This window comes from Coregonus lavaretus, assembly GCF_964263955.1.
Source record: "Coregonus lavaretus genome assembly, chromosome: 22".
Lineage (NCBI taxonomy): Eukaryota > Metazoa > Chordata > Actinopteri > Salmoniformes > Salmonidae > Coregonus > Coregonus lavaretus.
Window position 1 is genome coordinate 44,191,410 of NC_140009.1, and position 26,927 is coordinate 44,218,336.

The following is a 26,927-nucleotide window of genomic DNA, read 5'->3' on the forward strand; positions in this document are numbered from 1 at the left end:
CAAAGCTCGATCAACAATCTCCTCTTCCAGCCGGCAGTGAATAGTGAAGTTGGAGAGAAATGGTTGAGGGGCGGGGCATGTTTCTCACATACCTTAGGGAGTCCCGGTGGGTGTGTTATTATTTCTCATGCCACCCCGTGGGGCTTTGCCCATGAGGGCCTTGCCAGGCAGAGGAGAGTGTAAATGGCAGTAATTGTCATTAGTGGAGCGACAGGTCGACTAGTGGAGCGTCGGGACACATGCTGGCTCCCGTGGCTACAGTTTAAACATTCTAAGTTGTGTGGCTCGTGCCAGCTGGGAGTAGGCACGCAAATTATTGTAATTTGTTATGGTGTTGTTTTGACTACTGACCTGGGACCTGTTCAGGAGGGTGCAATGTTACAAGATGTTACAGAACATTACAAAATGTTAGACCCCATACACACTCAGCTTGTACAACGCATTTGACACTGGTTGTGATACATCTGATTCTGATATTGAAGAGTTTTTGTCTGCACAAAGATGTTTACACAACCATTGTGCGGTGTCTCCATAAGGGTTGTGTAATTACTTTTGTGAAGACAAAACTCTGTTTCATAACAACCTTTTGTGCGTTGTACATACAGTAAGATACGATTATCCATCATGTAGAATAGGAAGTCGTGTCAACTGTATTCGTTACATTTCGATATATAACATTCAAAATGTTTGACCTCACTGAACACACCCCAAGACAAGCAAGCACACACATTTTCTTCAGGAAATGTACCTTTTCAATCCCACTCCCAGGCTAGGTTAGGTTGCTCTCCCCCAGGTTCCTGGTTGGCCATGTTTTGTTAACCCCTCGTTGTGGTTGTCTTTATCCAGAGTGTGGAGCACCGTGTGCTTTCCAGGGACCCATCGGCCGACCTGGAGTACAGCAAGCAGCCTGACTCGGGCCTGTCGTCCCCCAACAACACGATGCTCCTGGCGGGGTCGGGGCAGGCCCAGCAACCGGCCCACTTCGACATGTGCTCGCCCTCCAGCACCCTGTCCAACTACGACTCAGCCAGCTCCAGCCAGTGTAGCACGGGAGAAAAGCGGAGCGGCTCGCCCCCCTCATCACGAGCCCCCGCCGGTCAGTCTCACACGCACACGCACACACACACGCACACGCACGCGCACTTAAACATGCACACACACACAGATGCACTTAAATATGCACACCACCCGCGCACACACATGCGCACACACACACACACACACACACACACACACACACACACACACATACTATTTCGATTAACTTCCTGAACTGGCTAGTTCAGATTTCACAGGGGAAAAATAGTCATTTTCGTGCTATGGTGAGGCAATCGGTGCCGGGATCTATGAATACACTATTTGTATGATTTTCCTAACCTGATATGAAAAACAGTTTGTGCTTTAGCCAACTTTAGAGTGTGTGTGTGCCCCCAAACATGACATGACATCTTTGATTCGGTAATGTGTACACTGTTATCATAACAATTGTGGGAACTTCCACCGCTCATCTGACTGGAACAAATTCCATGTAACAATTTGCATTCCTTTGTGTGATGCCACAGCAGCGCTCCATACTAGTGCTTCCCTCTAGTGGCAGGTAGGAGAAATATGTCTGAATCAACCAAATATCAATCCCCTGCATGCTCTCCAGACCAAGCGTCTCCAAATGCGATCCTGGAGAGCTACTGGGTGTGCAGGCTTTTGTTCCACCCCTGCACTATTATTTGAAAAGGTGTGTTTACAACATAATATAATGGATTTTATAGCGCTTTTCCAGTTGTGCAAAGCACTTTACATAATTATGTGGATGAAATGAAATCATCCACCAGCTATAATGTGCAATACCCAACCTGGGTGATTCTATGTCCTTAGAAATATAATTCCTATAATGGCCGTTAGTCCACCCATCACCCACCCATTGACTTGAATGGTGATGTCTGTTCAAGGAATTCTAGCTATTTCTATAACCACCTCATCCATTTTGTGACAGAAATCTCACCTCTGACCAATTGTGTCCTTGTCGCAGGCGGAGGCCCAGCGGAGTCAGCCATCAATGACATGCAGACCTACATTGACATGCTCAACCCTGACGTGAGGGCTCAGCCGCCTCCCCCACCCCCTCTCCCTGACTCCCCCTCCCAACCGCTCCTGCCTCCCCCCGGATACCCACCGCCACAGCCCCCTGCGGACTCCGCCGATATCTATCTGAAGGTGAAGAGCAACCTGAGGCATGTGGAGGAGAAGGTGAGCTTTCGCTCTTCCTTTACTGGTGAAAAGCAGAAGGGCACAACTCGGGTTCCTCAAGGGACACAGTCCTGTTGTTTTCATGTTAACCAATCCCTGGTGTAGAGATGAAAACGCACACACTGTCAAGCTCTCACTTGCACACAAAGGCTTCATGTTGTCTCACACACTCTAACCCCAATCTCTCACACACACACACACACACACACACTATTAAGTCACTTGTACATGCTATCCTATTAACTAAGAAGCCTTTTTGAAGACAACATCTTCTGTGTCCATTGAGAGAACATTCTGTAACCAGGAATTAAGGAGATAGATTTCCTCTCAACCTAACCATTCGATGCCATTGAGCCCCCAGTCTAAAAATTGCTGTTCTTTTGGTTTTCTCTGGGTGCTGGTGACAAATGGCCAAGTCCTCACAGAGCCTTTCGATGCCACGCTAGGATAATATCCTAGCATGGAATAGCATAGCGTAGAAATATCCCAGGCACATGATGCCACAGGATGGGTTGACAGGGAGCCAATGGAGAACGGGTGGACGGCCTGGCCTAGTGGACCCAGTTGGTGTGATTGCGTGATTGAATGCTCCTCACTGCTCATTCATTCAGATAAGACTGCTAAGTTGATCAAACAGACCCCACTATTAGCCCGCCATAAGAACAAACAGCTCAGATACAGTTCAGCAACAATTCAGATACAGATCTAGGACCAGCTTACCCCACCCCATATTAGGAGAGGGAACTCTCAGAGCCTTCAATTGGCAAAGGCAATTGTGAATGCAGGTTTTCATGGCTGTACAAAATCAGTTCATTACTGTCCATCTCCTGTATCTGCTTGATCACAGGTCTTAACAAATCACATAAGTTGCATGGACTCATTCCATGTTCAATAATAGTGGTTAACAGGATTTTTGCATGACTACCCCATCTCTGTACCCCACACATACAGTTATCTGTAAGGTCCTTCAATCGAGTAGTGAAATTCAAGCACAGATTCAACCACAAAGACAGGGGATGTTTTTCAATGCCTCGCGAAGAAGGGCACTGATTAGTAAATGTGTAAAACTAAAGAAAAGCAGACACTGAATATCCCTTTGAGCATTATGAAGTTATTAATTAGGATTTGGATAGTTTATCAATACACCCAGTCATTACAAAGATACAGGCGTCCTTCCTAACTCATTTGCCGGAGAGAAAGGAAACTGCTCAGGGATTTCACCATGAGGCCAATGGTGATTTTAAAGAGTTTAATGGTTGTAATATGAGAACTGAGGATGGATCAACAACATTGTAGTTACTCCACAATACTAACCTAAATGACAGTGAAAAGAAGGAAGCCTGTGCAGAAAAAAATTATTCCAAAACATGCATCCTGTTTGCAACAAGCAACTAAAGTAATACTGCAAAAAAAGTGGCAAAGAAATTAACTTTTTGTCCTGAATACAAAGCATTACGATAGGGGGAAATCCAACACAACATATCACTGAGTACCACTCTTCATATTTTAAATCATGTTGGTGGCATGCTTCTCATCGGCAAGGACTAGTGAGTTTTTGTGGGATAGAAATAAACAGAATATAGCTATAAGCACAGGCAAAAACCTAGAGGAAACTTGGTTCAGTCTGCTTTCCAACAGACACTGGGAGACTAATTCACCTTTAACCTAAAACACAAGGCCAAATCTACAATGGAGTTGCTTACCAAGACAACATGTAATGTTCCTGAGTGGCCTAGTTAAAGTTTTGACTTAAATCGGCTATGGCAAGACTTGAAAATGGCTGTCTGGCAATGATCAACAATCAGCTTGACAGAGCTTGAATAATTTTTTTAAAGAATAATGGGCAAATATTGTACAATCCAGGTGTGCAAAGCCCTTAGAGACTTGCCACAAAATAATTGACTCAGGGGTGTGAATACTTATGTAAATTAGATTCCTGTATTTCGTTTTCAATACATTTGCAAAGATTTCAAAAAACATGTGTAGATGGGTGAGGAAAAAATACATATATTTAATCAATTTTGAATTCAGGCTGTAACACAACAATGTGGAATAAGTCAAGGGGTATGAGTACTTTCTGAAGGCACTGTAATAGTGTCTGCTCCACCGAGGCGTTTGAAAATGGGGGCTAAAAAGACATTTCCAGAGAGTTTAGCGCCTAGCGGAGCGAGGTGACACAGATTCTTAGTGGGGTCAGGAACCACAGTGTTTGGGTTGCAGCGAGTCGGGGGGCCATTTTCCCTATCATGCCAGCCACTAATCACTTGGCCAGTCAGTGTAACAGTGTAACAATTTCCCTTGTTCCCAGCGTGGAGGCCGACGAGAAGAGGGATTCTCCAATCCATACAATGTTATTGCGCTAACGAGGATCCTCATTACGAGCCGGCCCTCCCCATTGGCACCTCTTGATAAGCAGGGTGACAGGTCTGACGTTAATTACAGTAATTACTCTGATCACATTGTGAGTGGGCTCCATAGCTCAAAACAACTTCCCTCCCAAGCTTATATTATGGACGATAAAAAATATATTAAAAAAATAACTATGGAGAGGGGAGCCGGAGAGGAAGGACTGAGACTAGATTCATACCCACATCACCAGGAGTATAGGTCCGGAGTCTGGGGGGCTAACCACTACGCAGACTCGGGCACATTTATGTTTTTTTTTATTATTTTTTTATTCCTGGTCCACAGATATTATATTTGTCATAAAGCACAATTTATTTAAAGGTGACAGTTAGTGTAAAGGCCAACAATTGGCTACCAAGTCACATCTCTGTCATAAGTGGCCCCTGAATGATGGAGTATGAAACATGATTACATCAATTCAGGTTTAGGCTTACGTATTACAGTATTCACATACTGTAACAACATAACAACCTTGTTGCTATGGCACGTCTCCATGGTGAGGGGAGTTGCCATGGTCTGGGTGTGTGTCGTCGGGCCCAGGGGGGAGGGGCTACTTAATGAGCTCACCTCCTGTCACGGTACCTTGGTGACGATCCCCGTGACGCACGCTTGCTAGCTCACACACACAGGAGAGAGTTTTTCCCTGTGTCTAGGGTCCCCATCTGCCTAGGACGCCATAGAAACGGCAGAGCAGGGTAACATCATCCTGGGAAATCACTAATATTATCTACCCATCAGTACCCCTGGACTTATCTTCACTGAAGTTACGTTAAGTACAAACAAACTCAGAGGGTCCATTTGTGTAGTGCTAGCGCTAGGTATGTTTTTTTTCTGCAATACAGGTTTCCACAGTGCAGATTTGCTTGAATTCAACCTCCCCTCATTCCATCTTTGTTTGTTATGTGGCAGGTGATGTCCTGTGTACATTGGCCAATCAAAGACCCAGATTTAAACTCCCAATGTATTATGACTGACAGTGTTTTATGATCGACTCCCTCTACAATAATGAAGCGTGTAATAGTAGCTAGTTGTCAACAAAGTGTTGTCTGGCCATTCATAGCTAATCAAAATGGAGCTGGCAGGAATTATTCTAATCCTTATGCCCTGGGAGATTTGCGTGTGGGCAGCCATGAAGGCTGTGCTGTGCCTGCCCTGCCTGAACCCTTTACTGCTCCATACTTTGCATAAGAGCTCAACCGGGCATGTGTCACGCTGTGGGTTGGTTGTTGGTCAGCGGCCTGCAGCGCTGATGTCACTGTTGTTGCAATAGATGTGCCTTATTGATGAGGGCCTGTGGGCAAAGGGAGAGGGGCAGGTAGTGGCACAGTAGAGCGCAAGGGGATGAGGAGATCTGGTGACGGCTGCTCTCAGTGCACCTCTGGGCTTCTGGGTTGGATCTGTCAAGACCAAAGGGACTACTGAGGGGAAAGGGAATTTTAAACGGTAAGCCTGAAAGTGACCACAGCTTTTTTGTGATTGACTTGGTTGTTTTAAAGGGGAGCGGAGGGTGTTTTGCGAGCTAGCCTATCTCTTGGTTTATGCCGACATGCGTGTCTATGTGCACTTGCTTTGTTAGTTAGGGGGAGGGGGTGATGTGCTCTCTCTCTGTGGTAGAGCATGGCACTTGCAACGCCAGGGTTAAACGGGTGTCCTTACTCTGTGGTCACTATATTTCAGTTATCGTAAGAGTAGGGGTGTTAACCCTGGTGTCCTGGCTAAATTCCCAATCTGTTTCTCAATGGAGGCTTTTTCATTCAATGGTCCCCTCACTGAAAGACTACACTGAACAAAAATATAAACGCAACATGCAACAATTTCAAAGATTTGACTGAGTTACAGTTTATATAAGGAAATCAGTCAATTGAAATGAATTCATTAGGCCCTAATCTATGGATTTCAAATGACTGGGAATACAGATATGCATCTATTGGTCACAGATACCTTAAAAAAAATATAAATAAAAATAAAAGTAGGGGCGTGGATCAGAAAACCAGTCAGTATCTGGTGTGACCACCATTTGCCTCATGCAGTGCGCCACATCTCCTTCACATAGAGTTGATCAGGCTGTTGATTGTGGCCTGTGGAATGTTGTCCTACCCTTCAATGGCTGTGTGAAGTTGCTGAATATTGGCAGGAACTGGAACACGCTGCCGTACATGTCGATCCAGAGCATCCCAAACGGGCTCAATGGGTCAAATGTCTGAGTATGCAAGCCATGGAAGAACTGGGACATGTTCAGCTTCCAGGAATTGTGTACATACAGTATCCTTAATGGGGCCATGTATTATCATGCTGAAACATGAGGTGATGGCGGCGGATGAATGGCATGACAATGGGCCTCAGGATCTCGTTACGGTATCTCTGTGCATTCAAATTGCCTGCCCGTACCATAACCCCACCTCCACCGTGGGGCACTATGTTCACAACGTTGACATCAGAAAACCACTCGCCCACACGACGCCATCTGCCCGGTACAGTTGAAACCGGGATTCATCTGTGAAGTGCACGCTTCTCCAGCGTGCCAGTGGCCATCGAAGGTGAGCATTTGCCCACTGAAGTCAGTTACAACACCGAACTGCAGTCTGGTCAAGACCCTGGTGAGGACGACGAGCACGCAGATGAGCTTCCCTGAGACGGTTTCTGACAGTTTGTGCAGAAATTCATTGGTTGTGCAAACCCACAGTTTAATCAGCTGTCCGGGTGGCTAGTCTCAGACAGGTGAAGAAGCCGGATGTGGAGGTCCTGGCGTGGTTACACATGGTCTGCGGTTGTGAGGCCAGTTGGACGTACTGCCAAATTCTCTAAAATGACGTTAGTGGCGGCTTATGGTAGAGAAATGAACATCAAATTCCCTGGCAACAGCTTTGGTGGACATTCCTGCAGTCAGCATGCCAATTGCATGCTCCCTCAACTTGAGACATCTGTGGCATTGTGTTGTGTGACAAAACTGCACATTTCCGTGGCCTTTTATTGTCCCCAGCACAAGGTGCATCTGTGTCATGCTGTTGAATCAGCTTCTTGATATGCAACACCTGTCAGGTGGATGTATAATCTTGGCAAAGGAGAAATACTCACTAACAGGGATGTAAACACATTTGTGCACAAAGTTTGAGAGAAATAAGCTTTTTGTGCATATGAAACATTTCTTGGATCTATTTATTTCAGCTCATGAAACATGGGACCAACACTTTACATGTTGCGTTTATATATTTGTTCATTATAAAATATACTTGCTCACATCTTTCATATTGAATTATTTACTATGTATGATGGGACATTTAAATGCTCATCGCTTCTGCAACCATGAGAAACCAACCGTAGATCTGATCTAGTAGTTGTCCATGCAAACTAGATGTATGCCACAGCATAACCACACTGACCATAGTAAAGTAAAAACAAAAGACCGAAACGGCTAAATGAACACAGATAACCGTGTCTGTCAGTGTGGTGGGAGGGGTTGGGGTTGAGGGTGGTTATGGTCTTGTCCTGGAGGCAGAACTGAGCAATTTCCCTTTTTTAGATAGATCAGCTGCAAAGTCCAAATTGGCTATGTTGTAAAAATGTCTGTAAACAAAAATGAGCTTTTTGGTCTTAATTTGTCAGGGTTAGGCATTAGGGTTAGCAGTGTGGTTAGGGTTATGTTTAAGATCAGATTATATGACTTTGTGGCTGTGCCAGCTAGTGACCACTGCAGAGCTGCCCCATAACAAGATTCATGACGAAAAATGCATTACCCACTGTTTGCACGCACGGGCGCACACACACACACACCCACACACACACACACACACACACACACACACACACACACACACACACACACACACACACACACTTCTCTAAGTGCTACTTGGGGGCCTCGTCTTTGACAGCAGACGTGAGTCAACAATGCAAATACACCCATAAAGCCACAAAGGACAAGAGAAGAGAAGAAACAACAGGACAATACGAAGGGGAAGAGCGAGGTCATGGTCAATTATTTCTGCCAGTCTTAGATTTTTGAATCTGTTGAATGTCTCTCTAGCTTTTGCCACGGTGCCTTTTGAAAACGAAATGAATGCGATGAAAATGGCAATGGCAGTTGTGATGCTCTTGTTTTGGTGCGATTTGACAGGCAAAGTGGGTGTCTGAATTTAGGAAGTTGACCCCATGGCTTCTACTCAACAGCAATGTCACTTAGTAATATAGCATAATCCTGTATCTGGTTGGTTATACTCTGTGGACTTGTAAAAAAATATAATTGTCTATAGTGATAAGTACAGAGCCCATAAGAATAAATTGTTTTGACCTCAAACTGCTGCTTAGGTGCCGTGTGTTATTTCGTACAGTGCAACTTTTTTTAACGTGTTTTTGTGAGCATAACTTAAGCAATCACACACTTAGGCTGTCCACTCACACTGAGTAAGCCTGGCCAAAAGTGGCAATACTTAACTGAGTTGAGGAGATGGAAAGAAAAGGCCCACGCATTCCAGCTTTTGCTAGAGTCAAAGTTGCAATGATTCCAATGCAAATAGTTGTAATGCAATATTTTGCATTAGGTAAATACTGTACCCCCAAAAAGACGTAGGCGGAAAAGCACTACATTTTAACTTCCCGAACTGACTGATTTGAAATGGAATTGTCCCCAACCCTGGACTACCGCAGTATCATGAAAGGTCCTAGCTATCTTTGAAACATGGGTCCTTAAGGATAAACTGTTGTCAGGTGTCTGAGCTTCCTTCTCAACAGGTGGCCTAGAGAGCTAGGAATGGGAAAGTGAGCAGCCCGGAGATACAGTAGAGGGCCATGTTACTGATCTCTGACCCTTCTTACCTTGAACAGGAACTGTGTACATGTGAATTCTTATTTTCTTTGACCCCAAATGCTTTTATGCAATATTAATGGTGATGCTTTAACCCAGAGGCAAAGAAGAAAAGCCTTTTTTTCCTGGTGCTGTTAAAGCTGCTTCTGTTCGGGTCACTAAAGCCTCTAGAGGTGACAATTTCTTACACAACGTTTTCTAACCCTCAAATGTCGACAAAACACAATGTTGTCCTTTTTGGGTAGATAGGTTTCATGTTAGGCGATGAAGACGTATTTTTATTTTGTGAATGTTCTGTGGTCTACGCTTTGCAACTGTATATCACATGGAACAAAAGAAGATCTGATTACTTAAAAAATCGTACTCCTACTTTTGAAGTACCATAGCTTTTATAGTTAAGTCTTCCTTCCACACAGCTACTAAACCCCAAATTTGGCCAGACTGTCTATTTCAAAAGACCCAAATGGCAAGCCAAAAAAACAACACGCAAACTCAGACAAAACCCCAACATATTTATTTACTCACTGCTCATTGGCCCCTCCCATGTTTCTACCCAGCAACTGACTCCAGAAGAGAACCACGATAGGCTGCGCCGGGTGGACTCCAACAGAAAGTCTCGGAACTTCAACAAGCAGCCCAGCACGGGGGACTACTACAAAGCCCTGGGTAGCGACGGGGTCGACCATCGTGGGAGCCGAACCATGGCGCATAACAAGGAGGTAAACAGGACCAGACAACCAGGGTTCTCCAACTCCAGTCCTGCAGAGCAAACTGGATGTGCAGGCTTTTGTTCCAGCCCAGCACTATAGACCTGGTTCAACTAATCGTGGTCCATACCTAAGACCGTGATTAGTTGATCAACAGGCGTGATTGTACTGGGCTGGAACACAAGCCTTGCTCACCCAGTTTCTCTCCAGGACCGTAGTGTATTCACTGTAGAAGAGGGAGACATTTGTTTTGGGGGGGTTCATGGGCTATTCCTCTTAACTTTTTTTATATTTTGTCTGGATGTTCTGTGACATACACAAGACCAGTTCTGTAATAGTCAAGTCAGCGGCACAGCATCATGATGGCTACCATACCATGCCCCCCTACAGTCAACTGGCTGGCACAAACAGGACTGGCTCCTGTAGCGGTCAGTGCACCCCCTAGTGACTGCCCTCTAGTCTAGCAGAACTCTGTCCCTCCCAGGCTTTAATCAACACCTCAACCCAGGGCTTGCTGGCCCACCTCACAAGCCAGCACAGTGCAGCACTACTCTGTCGCGAGGCAGGGTCTCCCTTGTAGAAAATATGAAGATCCCATCTCTATTGTATACTATAAAGGATAGATTAACACAAACATAAAATAAACTACTGTCCTTAAGGGCTGCAGTATTGCTATTGTTTGAATTGTTCCCTGACATTTAATGGATGCCTTCATGTCATTGATAGGCCAGGGGTATAATTTAGTCTCTGATTTGAAAAGGCAAGGAGGAAAACCAGTGTACACTTTGGCCCTCAAGGACTGGAGTTGTGCACCTGGGGCTATGTGTGGCTATGTAGGGTGAGACAGAGTTAGGTGTATTTTGGCTGTGGCCATCGTGTTGCGTTAGCCTTGGGTCACCGCCATAGAAATATCATTGTTATAGAAAGTAATGCTATTTCTATGGTCACCACACACAGCAGTGTTTGCCTGTGTGTCTCACGCTGTGTACCCTTGTTTGCCATTTGGTTGCCATCCAATGCCAACTTACTAACTGCTGCACTCTCATTTCCATCACCGCCAGAGTCTCCGTCCTGTTGTGCAAACTCACCTGCAGAACACAGACCCAAATAAACTGAGTACAATTCCATAGCTTACAAAGTGAAGCTAACCAGGACTGACTGCACTACCAGGGAAATTAAATGCTTTAAATGCAGATTTGAATTTGTATAAACCTGTGCTTTACCTTTAAAAAAGTAATTAAGGTATGTCTTGTTTCAGGTATAATCCATGTTGGCTTTGTGGTTTTGTTTCAAGGTTGTACTCACTAAACCTAAAGAATATTGTCTCAAATAAAATAAAATAAGCAAAATTGCTAATTCTTGGTCAACATTGAGCAGACGAATATTTACACAGACACGTATCAATCAGGTCCTGCACGCATAGTCAACAGCCCCCCCAGGGAGCGGCCCATAATCTCATGGGTATCGACAGTTTGGTGTAATCTACATTGAGCCAATTAGGACCTCCGTGGGGCGTCCTAACTCCCCTACCCGTCCCCGAGGACCGGACAGATGGCGCCCCACGTCCCTCTCGGCTTATCATTATCGACAGCTGGGGCCCGGCGCGTGTTGGAGAGGGACCCCCGTGGGACCCGCCTCTGGATGACCCCACCCCCCTCATTATAGGGGAAGAGGGGCATAATGACAGGCACGCGTCTAAAAAGAGGAGGAGGAAGGGGGTTAAATGTCACAGTCCATTAACTCTGTAACAGCTGTGTTAGAGAGTGTCACTGTCAGGCTGTAGTGGGGGGTGGTGAGGAGGGGTGGGGGGGGCTATCACTCACAGCAACAGATATCCCCCCCCCACCCCACCCCACGTCCCAGAAGGACCCTAGATTATGCCATGTTAACTCCATTATTATTCCCATTGGGTGTTATGTCTTAGATTTAAGACAGCAAATGTCTAATTGAGCCTTCATTTTAGAGTCAGCTACCATACATCTGTCACAGTATTACTCCCCCTCTCCTCCCACTACAATAATGTTATTGGCCCAGCCTAGCACCGCACTGCTAGAATGTCTATTGGCATGTATTTCTGCGAAGACAGGTGTGATATGGTTCATTGGCTCCTACCATTATTACAACTTCCTCTCAGCTGTCAAGGAATGAGATCACAATAAGATCCGGATGGGTGATGTTTTGACTGTGCAAAAATGGGGAGATGTTACAAAAATATATATAAAAATATATATTCACTATTTTAGCTGCATTTTGTTATTTTCAAGATGTCCATGGCAAGGGATTGATTTGGGTTTAAAGTTAACAGTACCGTGTATGCAATTCAATCAAGTGTCGTACATAGTATTTGAAATCTCTGCATTTTAGCTCTGTCAAAATGGGGTCCTTTATATTTAAGATGGACAGGCAACCCTTATCATTTTCCTCCTGTTATAATATATTTTGACTGGTGGGATATGGACTAAACATTTTTTATTCTATTCTTTATGATCCAATCAGGGTTCTGTGTTATTGGAGGAGTCAGCCGACAGCCCCGCCCCCAGCCCAGAGAACCGCACCACCGAAGAGTTGCCCCTCCCTCTGCCTCCTCCCCTGCCCCCCCTCCCCATCAGCAATCCCACCCGGGCACTCCCTCCTCCCCCGCCGCTGCCTTCAGAAATGCCCACCTACCAGTACAGCCCTTCCTCAAGCACCAACCAGCGACGCCCCTCCTCTTCAGGAAGTGAGTCATCACTCCCCCTTCCTTTCTCCTTTTCTCCTTTCTCCTCTCTTTCTTGCATTGTGCTTCTCTCCTCTTGTGACTACAGTGCTTTCTGAATTTTTTTTTTTTCATGTTACATTTGCTACTCTAGTTTCACAGATGGCAAAACCAGTGTGAAGTGTCAATAGACTCCTTCTCCACTCCCCCTGATAATGCAATAATTCCTGGAAAGCTGAGTTGCGGCAGGTGCAAAACGGGAACAATGTTATCTCATTCTGTAGACTGAGAGATGAGTCTGGCCTTACCGTCCCAGATAACTGATTACAAATGTATGCCCTCACTCAGGGCTATCGTTACCTTGAGAACCGGTTTAGTGTTCAGCCATTTGCTTAATTGGCCCCGTCTCTCTCTCTTTGCCCTGACTGACTGACACTACCTGGCATGGTTGCTCTTTGCCCCGTCTGCTACTCTGTTCTAGTTACAAAGATGGTGGTTATTTGCTATGGTTGGGGGAAATTTGAATTTGGCGAAATGTTCAATTGAGTAGTTATGCTCTTATCCAAAGCTTGCTTCCTCAATCAATCAATCAATCAAATTGTATTTATAAAGCCCTTTTTACATCAGCAGATGTCACAAAGTGCTATACAGAAACCCAGCCTAAAACCCCAAACAGCAAGCAGAAGCACGGTGGCTAGGAAAAACTCCCTCGAAAGGCAGAAACCTAGGAAGAAACCTAGAGAGGAACCAGGCTCTGAGGGGTGGCCAGTCCCCTTCTGGCTGTGCCAGGTGGCGATTATAACAGTACATGGCCATTAAGGCCAGATTTTTCTCCAAGATGTTCAAATGTTCATAGATGACCAGCAGGGTCAAATAATAATCACAGTGGTTGTAGAGGTTGCAACAGGTCAGTACACCAGGAGTAAATGTCACTTGGCTTTTCATAGCCGGTCATTTAGAGGTTGAAATAGCAGGTGCGGTAGAGAGAGAGTTGAAAACAGCAGGTCTGGGACAAGGTAGCACGTCCGGTGAACAGGTCAGGGTTCCATAGCCGCAGGCAGAAGAGTGGAAACTGGAGCAGCAGCACGACCATGTGGACTGGGGACAGCAAGGAGTCATCAGGCCAGGTAGTCCTGAGGCATGGTCCTAGGGCCCAGGTCCTCCGGGATGGGAGGGAGAGAACTTTGCACTTTGCTATAACTTTGCACTTTGCAACAGCATTTTGACCATAGAGAGAGAACACAGATGTTGCTGGTTTAGAACTGTCCCCAGGTAAGATGGCCGAAATCTTTTTCCATTCCAGAGCATTGGGGCACTGCGTCAGCACTATGATGTCAGCCTCTCTATAGTCAAAACCATAGAGAGAAAGCGTTCTCATATTTGATTTGTCCTGTTGAATTTGACACTCATCTGTCTTCTACTACGGTCTTCTACTAACAAGCTCTCTTCTTCCTCCTTCAATTGTGTCAATGGTCCTATCCCTCTGTCCTCTCCTCCCCTCCCCTCCGGAACACCTGCTATCTGTCTGCATGTGTCTACCCCTTCTCGCTCTCCTTCTCTTCTCTCTCCACTGCTGCCTATCCAAGGTGGGGAGTTTCTGTCCCCCTCTAGTCAGCCAGAAGGCGGCCCACTCAGGGTGACAAAGCGTAAGTACTAGTAGCTTCAATTCAATATAACTTTATTTATCCCCTCATGGACAATTAAGAATGGCAAGTCTCAAATCAACATCATCCTCCCTCTGGGCAGAAGACCTCTCTAACAAACCATTTCCTTTATTTTCTTCCTCTCCTTTCTTTCACATCCACCTGCCATGGTGCTTGTCTTACCGTCTGCCTGCTGGAGACTGTCATTGACGACAGTCGATTAGGCAGAAAACTACAAAACAAAACAGTGGTCAGAGGCTGTATCCTGGTTGGTTGATACATGTAATAAATGGGCAATACATGGGTTATAAAGGGGTAATAAGAGTGATTTGAAGCTGTAATAGTAGATGGGTGTGGAACAAAGAGACCAGAGCGCTTATTCAAATTAGGTGTGTGCAAAGTTCAGCGCGTCACAGAAAGACATATACAAATATAGAGCAGACATGATTCTGGTCAATAACATGGCAGAGAAGCATTGAGCATACCGTTTCTGCACAATACATTTCTATCTGAATCCTCTTAAATAAGTTGCCCCCATAAGACCAGTAACATGTTTCCTTCTGACGAGAGGGAGTTAAAGGGGAATTTCACCCTGGGGGAATCTGGGCTTGTTTTCATAATGTCCGAGGCATTTCTAGGACCGTGAGATGTGTTTCACACATAATTGCCCAAGATGAAGGCAGGTCAGGGCTTTGCCCGCAGAATGATACATCCTATGACTGCTTCCAATGTATTGATTTGGGGCTCCAGATCTAAAAATACATGTAGTCCAGCTCTGTGTAATTTTGCGAAGGCTGTTATACTGATCGCACTAAGTTTTTGTGGGTGCAGATACGGTTGTCCTTGTTCGATAGAGCCATTGGACGTCTTTCAGCAATGTTCCTATCAGCGGATTCATTGCTAAATATATGAGCAGGCTGGCTTTTTTGAAAAAGACAGGCTTTTTTAAAAAGGAGGTGGACACTTAACAACAATCCTTTGGGCAAAACTGAAAGAACTGACCAGAGCAATGGCGTCAAGTGATTCCTCTCATCAACACGAATTCAACGATGGAGCATCTATTAGCTACAACCGGAATATAGCGAAGATGATTTAAAACAAAAGGTTGGATTTAGCAAACGTTAGAAGCTCAGCTACAGCCGATGCAGCACCTAGAGGGCAGATGTCTAGCTAAGTAAGTAATTTTTCCTGCAAGCCACCTAGCTAGCTATCTAGCTAACTTCAGTTTATCTACTGAAACCCATATTGTGTATTGCTGGCTAACATACTACTGGGTTACAGTGGGAGGGAAATCTAATTATTTTTCTGTTTGCTAGCTAGGTAGGTAGCTAGCTAACTAAGTTAGCTAAACAACTACCGGTAGCCATACAGTGGGGAGAACAAGTATTTGATACACTGCCGATTTTGCAGGTTTTCCTACTTACAAAGCATGTAGAGGTCTGTGATTTTTATCATAGGTACACTTCAACTGTGAGAGACGGAATCTAAAACAAAAATCCAGAAAATCACATTGTATGATTTTTAAGTAATTCATTTGCATTTTATTGCATGACATAAGTATTTGATCACCTACCAACCAGTAAGAATTCCGGCTCTCACAGAACTGTTAGTTTTTCTTTAAGAAGCCCTCCTGTTCTCCACTCATTACCTGTATTAACTGCACCTGTTTGAACTCGTTACCTGTATAAAAGACACCTGTCCACACACTCAATCAAACAGACTCCAACCTCTCCACAATGACCAAGACCAGAGAGCTGTGTAAGGACACCAGGGATAAAATTGTAGACCTGCACAAGGCTGGGATGGGCTACAGGACAATAGGCAAGCAGCTTGGTGAGAAGGCAACAACTGTTGGCGCAATTATTAGAAAATGGAAGAAGTTCAAGATGACGGTCAATCATCCTCGGTCTGGGGCTCCATGCAAGATCTCACCTCGTGGGGCATCAGTGATCATGAGGAAGGTGAGGGATCAGCCCAGAACTACATGGCAGGACCTGGTCAATGACCTGAAGAGAGCTGGGACCACAGTCTCGAAGAAAACCATTAGTAACACACTACGCCGTCATGGATTAAAATCCTGCAGCGCACGCAAGGTCCCCCTGCTCAAGCCAGCGCATGTTCAGGCCCATCTGAAGTTTGCCAATGACCATCTGGATGATCCAGAGGAGGAATGGGAGAAGGTCATGTGGTCTGATGAAACAAAAATAGAGCTTTTTGGTCTAAACTCCACTCGCCGTGTTTGGAGGAAGAAGAAGGATGAGTACAACCCCAAGAACACCATCCCAACCGTGAAGCATGGAGGTGGAAACATCATTCTTTGGGGATGCTTTTCTGCAAAGGGGACAAGACGACTGCACCGTGTTGAGGGGAGGATGGATGGGGCCATGTATCGCGAGATCTTGGCCAACAACCTCCTTCCCTCAGTAAGAGCATTGAAGATGGGTCGTGGCTGGGTCTTCCAGCATGACAACGACCCGAAACACACAGCCAGGGCAACTAAGGAGTGGCTCCGTAAGAAGCATCTCAAGGTCCTGGAGTGGCCTAGCCAGTCTCCAGACCTGAACCCAATAGAAAATCTTTGGAGGGAGCTGAAAGTCCGTATTGCCCAGCGACAGCCCCGAAACCTGAAGGATCTGGAGAAGGTCTGTATGGAGGAGTGGGCCAAAATCCCTGCTGCGTAGCTACAAAAAGCTGTGGCTCAAAGCAGCCTCATGAAAGTTTTCAGTCACATTCCTGCTTGCCATATAGTTGAAATGTCTAGCCAACATTTTGAATTTAATAACATTGCTTGTGCACTTCAGAGCTGTAACGATTTGACGCTTTGTTTAAAGGCAAGTACAAACGCATACTATACTGAACAACAATATAAACGCAACAATTTCAAAGATTTTACAGAGCGACAGATGAGGAAATCAGTCAATTGAAATAAATTCATTAGCCCCTAATCTATGGATTTCACATGACTGGGAATACAGATATGCATATGTTGGTCACAGATACTTAAAATAAATGTGCCTCACACAATGGGCCTTAGGATCTCGTCATGGTATTTCTGTGCATTCAAATTGCCATAGATAAAATGCAATTGTGTTCGTTGTCCGTAGCTTATGCCTGCCCATACCGTAACCCCACCGCCACCATGGGGCACTCTGTTCACAACGTTGACATTAGCAAACCGCTCACCCACACGACGCCATACACGTGGTCTGTGGTTGTGAGGCTGGTTGGACGTACTGCCAAATTCTCTAAAACTATGTTGGAGGAGGCGGTTTATGGTAGAGAAATTAACATTACATTCTCTGGCAACATCTCTGGTGGACATTCTTGCAGTCAGCATGCCAATTGCATGCTCCCTCAAAACTTGAGACATCTGTGGCATTGTGTTGTGTGACAACTGCATTTTAGTGTCCTTTTATTGTCCCCAGCAAAAGGGGCACCTGTGTAATGATCATGCTGTTGAATCAGCTTCTTGATATGCCACACCTGTCAGGTGGATGGATTATCTTGGCAAAGGAGAAATTCTCACTAACAGGGATGTAAACAAATTTGTGCAGAACATTTGAGAGAAATAAGCTTTTTGTGTGTATGGAACATTTCTGGGATATTTTATTTCAGCTCATGAAACATGGGACCAACACTTTACATGTTGCGTTTATTTTTATTCAGCGTAGAAGTAGTCATCGCTCCTGCTGGAGAGTCTACACATTCTGGGTGATGTGAAACAACTTCATCTCACTCGCTTCTTCTCAATTGCTGATCACCGTTCTCAACTTGCATTGCAGATTTTGTGCCAATAAAATCAAACGTTTGAAAATATCGGGATGTATGGGACTGCTCAAAGACGAGATCAGTAGCCCTCCGATTGCGTCTCTGAACCGCTCACATTAAACGAGTGTCGCTGACGGCCGCGCACCCTGAGTAGGCAACGACATGGGGATTTTGTCTCCGATCTCAAAAACTTGTCTGGGACAGCTAGATCGGTGCCAAAATCGTGTACACCTGGCTTAAGCATGCCTGATAGACATTGCTGTAGGTAGATACTGTTTGCCTGCCTACCTACCTAGGTTCATTTGTACGGTCTGGTCACTAAGCAAAGGTTGAGGGTTTTGCCATACTATTTATTTCTATTAGGCTAGATATTGTTGTAAATGTAATCTCTATGCCTGTGCACACTGTATGCATGTTCAACTAGTCTACCCGAATGTTGATGTTATGCAGGCACGGTTCAACAATAGAATATAATTGTTTTTGTCATACAGACAATACGGTGTGGTGCCTGGGACTCTTCCTTGAGTGGATTCTAGACACAGAAACGGAATTCCTTTGCCTGTGCGTGTCATTGTAGCAGAACTGTATCCATCTCGAGGGATTTGACATTATGCTGGATTTCAAGCAGATGATTCTTGAGGAGCTGAATGGCAGTTTGATCATGACAACACTCCTCCCACAGCTTTACAAGTATTCTCTGAACTTACTGTATTTTTCCTTGGAATGGCAATTTCATCATGACCACCTCTCCTATCATCTGCTGATCACCAGTTCTCTTAGCTATAGATTGTTACACCAGATAATGTTATTTAACCAAAGATTTTTGGTATCCATTACTGGGAGTTTGGTGTAGCACAGAGAATTTTTGACCAACCTTGGTGATGCCGTCTTCGTCCTCGATACGGGGAAACAGGAGTCTCATAAAATATCTGTGTCCAGTTGCAGGGGTCAGTTTGAATTTCGAAAATGCTCCGTTATTAAAATAAATAATTGATTTGCTCCATAAAGCCATCGTGTCGATTTCAAGTCTTCTCACTCATTGATCGAGACAGGTCTCGGTCATCATGACATGCATCACTTTGGGGTGGACACCCACCTGTCTCGATAAAGACTTGAAAAAGACAAGAAAATGCCGGCAAAAATCTTTGGGTAAATCACATAATCTGGTGGAACATTCTGTAGCTACAGTTCTCTGCACTTGTGTGTCTCTACACCTAGGACACACTGAACTGGACTACACTGTTCATTCAAATTGTTATTTTTTTGTATAATACTTTTACCATATAACATTCTTGTTTAATACCCTGTTCTCTTGAGTTAGCATTAAATAGTGTACACTCTCCTGTATTTTAGAATGACAAATAAACAAACATTCTTTGAATATCTGAATGTTTAGCATTATTTGATGCTACAGAGCCCTGTACAGGTTATATCGTCTGTGAATCCATAAGGGCAGACACATTTCAAAGAGTGATATCCATATTTATTTTATGGGGGTTCTACATCAGGGCTCTCCAACCCTGTTCTTGGAGAGCTACCATCCTTTAGGTTTTCACTCCAACACTAATCTAGCACACCTAATTCTAATAATTAGCTGGTTGATAAGCTGAACCAGGTTAGTTACAACTGGGGTTGGAGCGAAAATCTACAGGAGGGTAGCTCTCCGGGAACAGGGTTGGAGACCCCTGTTCTACATGGTCTTATCCTGAGCCACACTGGCTGTGTTTACACAGGCAGCCCAATTCTGATCTTTTTTCAACTAATTGGCCTTAATGACATCAGATCTTTTTCAGAACTGATCTGATTGGTCAAAAGACCAATTAGTGAAAAAAATATCAGAATTGGGCTGCGTGTGTAAACGCAACAATAGTCCTTTATCCGGCTCCGGTACACTGGAGATTTTGTTCGGCATGGTGGGCTGATGAAGTGTAGACTCTTTGTGCTTATGGCGATGGGCTTGTCCTGTCTGCCGTGAACAGCCAGCTGGATAAGACTCTGCCGAAAGTGGTGTAGGGCTTATTTACATTTACATTTTAGTCATTTAGCAGATGCTCTTATCCAGAGCGACTTACAGTTAGTGCATACAATTTTTCATACTGGCCCCCCGTGGGAATCGAACACACAACCCTGGCGTTGCAAACGCCATGCTCTACCAACTGAGCTACATCCCTGCCGGCCATTCCCTCCGCTACCCTGGACGACGCTGGGCCAATTGTGCGCCGCCCCATGGGTCTCCCGGTCGCGGCCGGCTACGACAGAGCCTTGATTCGAACCAGGATCTCTAGTGGCACAGCCTTAGACCACTGCGCCACTCGGGAGAACCACCAACTGTTTGGTACACTTGCAGAAGATTTGCTGGTACTGCAAGTTTCTTGGAAACATGGTTGTGGTGTTAGCATTTTACACTTTATGTTGAGGGCTGTAGGGCAACACACCTTTGTTGGTAAAGGTATCAACCGAATGGAACCAGCTAGCGTATTGTTTAGGGACAATGAGGGGACAATGAGGGGACAGTGGGAGCTGCTTTTGAGAGGAAAGATCAGTCAACAAAGTGAATGGGCTGGGGGGACTAAAGAAGGTGTGAAAAGTCTAAGGAAGGCTGTTCTTACACAATGAATTGTTGTTTATGGGAGATTGAGGAGAAATGGCACCTCAATTGCTCTCATACACAACAATACATTTACTGTCTAATCACAACCCTGCACAACCAAAACCCCCTTCCTCATCTCAAAGTACGGTCTGTAAACTTCCCCCAGCCCATTGACTTTGACATATCATTCTTGTCAATGGTAGCCCTTTGCAGGGGAATTTTGTAGGCATGTCTTTTGTGTTTTGAGAATCTGCAGAGAGGAATGAGGTGGTTGTGTCATTACTGTCTTATACCTTTCAGGGTCCCTTGCTTGTTTCTGTCCCACAGTCTTCTTGTGTTCCATAACAGCCAGGTGTGTCCGGTCCATCATGCTTGTGTACCCAAAATGCCCCCGCTTTGGGGTGTTTTTCAGCAGGGCACTGTGGAATGACTCTAGATAACCTGAGTTTTACAGAAAGAAAAGGTAAAAAGAGAAGAGGTGTAGACTAAATTGATTACATGTTCTGGAAGGTTCTCTGTGGTCCTCAGGCTACCTCTAACCACCTGTATCCCCATAACACAAACACTACCCAATTCATGTTTATGCCATGCTTACTGTAAATTGAGCTATCTTAGCCGTCAGCTTGTAAATATTTTGGCCAACCTTGTGCAGAGCGAGGGGTTGGAAGCGCATGTTGGTGGAATCAGATTCTGTACCACCTACAACAAAATACAGAACAATACACAATTTAACCACCCCACTAATTGTATTGATCTCTATTAGACTGGCTAGTTAAGCATACCTAACATGGACATTTCAATATTGTCAGTTTGCTGTTAGCTAACTAGTGTCACAAAATTGGCAGCAAGATTGCTAGCCAGCTGAGAGTGGCTGAGAACCAACTAACCAACCATAGACAATTTATACACATTAATCATTGCTACCAACACACACAGAGTGAGTTAGCTATAACGACAATTTTCCAGACCAGGGTGGAATAGATGACTACCAAATTGAGATGCCAAATAAGAGTAACATTAGCTGATGTTAGCTAATGTCAGTCAAAGATAGAACAAACAAACATAGATGTTTACTCTGCTGAGGGTAGCTACCAGTCTAGCAGTGACTACCATGGCATAAGCGAAATTGATTGACGGTGTGTATACCAAAAGATAGCTATATGATTTAGCTTATGGCTTTCAGAGTTCAATACCAGGACTGTAACATTAGCTAGCTAACTTACCCAGCTAGGCTAGCAAGCTAGCTAACGTTAGGTTACCTCTAATTTGAGAATCTTCTGTTTTGTTGTGAAGGAAAAAAATCTATGGTATCGCATCACTTCTCAGCTGTTCAATCTGAAAATGCTTCTGATAATCTTTGGTCACTGCATCATTCTTGATAGCCGCAAGCCACTGGATGAATCTCTGGTGGATGAATCTCTGGTAGATAGAACAGTGAAAGGTAACACATTTTCACTCTTGTTTGTAATTAGCACAGCCAGGAGCGGAACACCACACGGGCATGATGACAAACTTTGGTGGGAAAAAAAAAAACTTTCCTACAGGATTTCTGAGATCACTGTGTGTTGGTCCTTCGAAGTAAACAACCCCATTATTCAAGTTTGTGGCCACGCCCCCTCTACCTAGCGGGCGGTTTTAGCATTCGCTATGAATGCCGGACCTTGTGGTTCGCTATGAGCAGACGAATACACAGGGAGTCTGAACTTCCCGATTCTACCAGTGAAATGTATGAAAATGTATGCACTCACTAACTGTAAGTCGCTCTGGATAATAGCATCTGCTAAATGACTAAAATGTAAATGAAAATGTGCGAGTTCTAGCTTGTGGTTTGGATAATTTTGATGTTTATGATAACGTTATGTTAATATAGTAATGACTATATGCTGTGGCAGAGCCAGGGTGAAATTCCCCTTCAATGTGGGGGGGGTCGGGGGTCAAAGGGTCTAAAGACTGTTAAATCACCACCCCAGATGCGGTCTGCAGCAATAACCATTAGAAATGAACCCTAAACCTGGTGCCATTGTGGTGCCCATTGCCGTCCCATTGTGATGCCCATTGCGGTCCCATTGCGATCCTATTGATGTTACATTGTGGTCCCATTAGCGTTCCATTTTGGACTGCTATTTACTGAGTAGAGCACCTGTCAGTAGTTATTCCACCTACTTACTGCCTCTCTGGCAAAAGTCCTATGTCCACACCTTCAGCCTAAACACAACCATGCACACAGTGTTTGCACACACACACACACACACACACACACACACACACACACACACACACACACACACACACACACACACACACACACCAGTCCACACCGATCGTCCTTGCATCTAGAGAAAATACCACACCACGCAAACCTAAGCCTGTCTGTATTTGTGGACTCTGAACCGCTAAAGTTGAGCTTGTGCTCCTCAATGAAGATTTACTAGGACCAATTGGACGAAAGTAGGCCCACTGGAGAGTAATACAATCAGTTGACAGGGGTTTCTATTTTATGGACATTTTGTATGGTCTATGTGAGGATTTATATGTAAAACATATGTATTGAAACATAGTTAATCAGTCAAATTAAAGAAATTAGGTGAATGACCTGTAACTTTTCGTTTTTTAATGGATGATGGGCCGGGATGGTGTCTTAGAGCTGAAAGGTGTCTGCTTCTTGATCTAGCCTTATATCAATGGTCAGACTGGCTCTGTGTGCGTGCGTGTGTGTCCACGAGGTGGGCGGGTGGTCAGGCTGCTCATTAGCTTGACTGACTGAGATCGCTCTCTCCCTCCCACTAATCCACCTGCAGAACCACTGTGAGCATGGGTGGGGGTGGTGCTGGACGAGGCAGGGTGAGGCAAGCTGGAGAAGGGGAAAGGGGGGTGAGGCTGGATCTTAAATCCAGGCCCAGTTTGGCAAGCCGCTCGCTGTCAGCGCCAATTACCATTAATTCCTATAGATTTCTCCACAACTGTGATGGGTCCTTTATAGATGGCTGCTCTCTTTTCTCTGTGAGGAGAGAGATGGAGAGGGGCAGAGCGAGAGAGCGCAGGAGGGGGAGGAGGGGGAGTAAGAAGGGGTGGGTGATTTGCATGAAGCTTTTCCCTGTCGCTCGGTCAGCCTGTTGCCGTTGCCTCGCAGCAAGTTAGGTTTTTGCCTCATTGCCGGCCAGTAATGAATGAATGAATGAATGATCTATAGTGAACTGGGTCGTCAAGTTCAGAGGAGTTCACTACAAACATTCAGGTGAAGTATCTATCCTACTGTTTAATTTGTTTGTGGCAAGTTGTATGCTTTGTCTGTCATTGGGATGTTAAAGATATGATCTTTGGTGTCTTGGAAAATGTATGATGAGTATAGTTATTTGGTAGTATACATTTTTTAAGCATATCATTTAGTGTTTTACCTGTTGATTGAGCTGTCAGTCCGAGGCATTTAGCAGGTGATTTGGTTGTGAGGGTTCAGGCAGCCCTGTTGAATTGACCTTTAGTTGTTAATATTATTTGAATACGTTTGTGGTATCTGATTTAAATTGAGTTGTTTACACTTCATTTCTTTACATTGACTTTACGAAGTGCATTTTCCATTTTTATGAATCACTTTAGTTGTTCAATAAGTATGTTTCTCAGGTAACATAACAATTGTTTAACTGTTATTGCGGTAATAGACATTATCACAATTGTCACTTGATACATTGTGACAATTCAGACAAATCACCTGTTTGCATCGCAGGTTGTGTAGCCTATTCATTACTTTACCAGATGGAAACCCCCTGTTGTTTTCTCCACTGTCCTTTACACCCTTACAATTTCCAAACAAAGTGCTTTTGTTCTCCGGATTTAACACTGGGGTCACGCCTGACACAGCTCTGAGAGGCTACACCGAAACAAACACGCAGCCAGGCCGGTGCGTAGAAAGGAACAGCCGGCAACCTGCCACTGAAAACCGACCCAGACATCACCTGCCCCCTGCGGTTCTCTCTCTCTCTCTCGCTCTCACATTCAACGAGAGACAGACAACAACATAGTTGTGCGAGGGGCTATTGGGGGCATCCGCGGCCATGGAGGGAGCATCTAAGTCCCTGGTGGACCTGGGAAATGTTTGTTCCCTTGGACTGTCGGCTTGCAGCAGTGAAAATTCATTTGAATCTGATGGGGACTCACGAGCTATTAAATGTATAATATGCGACATGTTCGTTGTTGTCACAGGGAAAGGTCCAATGGATACCTTCATTTGTGAAAAATGTATTGAACTTGATGCAACTAAAGAAAGGATTATTACTCTTCATGAAGAAATAAAACATTTCACCAAGCGCCTTGAACTGAATAAGGATTCTATGAGGCTATCGGCATCTTTAAATGCTTCCTATCAAAACATCCAAGAAGATCATAATGGGACCTTCCTGGACTATGATCAATTTCCGCCACTGCACCCCTCTACTAGCTTGAACCAGAAAATGGCTGCTCACTGTTCGACTCCAGGTGAGCGTAAATGGATGCGTGTCAGAACCAGAAAGAAGGGGAAGAATCGTTCTTGGCGCGCCTACTTCCCCCACGTCCGGACTTATGACTTTCAAATCGCTTTGAACCCCTATACTAGCTGTCCTCTGCCGGGGGCTTGGGTGTTCCCTCCATGGCTGTGGATAACCCTCCAGCTACCTCTCCCTGTCCTAGTCAACCAACTGCCTGGGCACAGCCTGGACCATCGCGGCCCCCCTCCGCTGGGTCGTGCTCTCTGGATCAGAGCTCTGTCCATTTTGGCGGTTGTGGCCTGCACGCAGCCAGCGTCTCAGCAGCCCTCTTCTCAGTTGAGCTCTGTGGCTCTGGCCTCGCAATCTGCTTCGAGACTCGGCAGATCATTCCGGCGATTGTGATAGGGAGAGGTCGATGGTGAGGATATATCTGTACCTTGGGCAAAGACTTTGTTTTCCTGGGGGAAAAGTTCAGGATATCACCAGGTTGATTCCTGAGGCTGTGAGTCAGTCACCGGGGGCTGATACTGTCATGGTTCATGTGGGGTCAAATGACATTATGAAGGGCAGCTCAGAACAGCTGAAGATGGATTTTAAAGAACTGATTGGGTCTCTACTTGACACCAACAAACGCCCCATAATATCTGGCCCTCTGCCCTCCCTAAATCGTGGCATTGAACGGTTCAGCAGACTTTTAGCCCTCCATAACTGGCTACGAGACCATTGCAGCTCTGTGGGTGTAACATTTATTGACAATTTTGATACCTTCTGGAAACAAAGCTCGTACTATGAGGATGGGATCCACCCAAATCATTTGGGTTCCTGGATCCTTTCAGAGCATTATAAGGCTGCGTTGAGACAATGACTTGTCAATGACCCGAGTCCAGCTCATTTAATCCCTACCATTGTGTAGCTGAGTTGTCATAATGATTCAGCAAATGTACATTATCCTAGGGGGACCCCAAACCTTTGAACGGTAGTGTATGTGATATCAATAGAGAGGTATACTTTCTGGGTGATTTTAAATATTGACTGGCTTTCATCAGGCTGCCCACTCAAGCGAAAGCTTCAAACTGTAACTAGTGCCTGTAACCTGGTTCAGGTTATCAATCAACCTACCAGGGTAGTTACAAACAGTACAGGAATGAAATCATCAACATGTATTGATCATATCTTTAGTAATGCTGCAGATATTTGTTTGAAAGCAGTATCCAAATCCATTGGATGTAGTGATCACAATATAGTAGCCATATCTAGGAAAACCAAAGTTCCAAAGGCTGGGCCTAATATTGTGCATAAGTTTTGTAGTGATTCATATGTTGTTGATGTGAAGAATATATGTTGGTCTGTGGTGTGCAATGACGAGCAACCAGACGCTGCACTTGACACATTTATGAAATTGCTTATCCCAGTTACTAATAAGCATGCACCCATTAAGAAAATGACTGTAAAAACTGTTAAATCCCTGTGGATTGATGAGGAATTGAAACATTTTATGGATGAGGGATGAGGCAAAAGAGATGGCAAATAGGTCTGACTGTACAACCGATTGGCAAACGTACTGCAAATTGAGAAATCATGTGACTAAACTGAATAAAAAGAAGAAACTACAC

General features: G+C 44.8%; 1 protein-coding gene across 1 annotated transcript in view; it reads left to right on the forward strand.

Annotated features, from left to right (window-relative positions):
• Window positions 1-26,927, forward strand: part of LOC311149395 (espin-like) — a gene marked incomplete at both ends in the record, with an annotated part of 121,377 nt that overhangs the window by 62,405 nt on the left and 32,045 nt on the right. Inside the window, 5 exons of the mRNA XM_084186573.1 lie at window positions 847-1,096; window positions 2,027-2,244; window positions 10,009-10,170; window positions 12,655-12,877; window positions 14,440-14,499. Coding sequence (XP_084042699.1) covers window positions 847-1,096; window positions 2,027-2,244; window positions 10,009-10,170; window positions 12,655-12,877; window positions 14,440-14,499 — 913 coding nt within the window. The remainder of the gene's footprint in view (window positions 1-846; window positions 1,097-2,026; window positions 2,245-10,008; window positions 10,171-12,654; window positions 12,878-14,439; window positions 14,500-26,927) is intronic.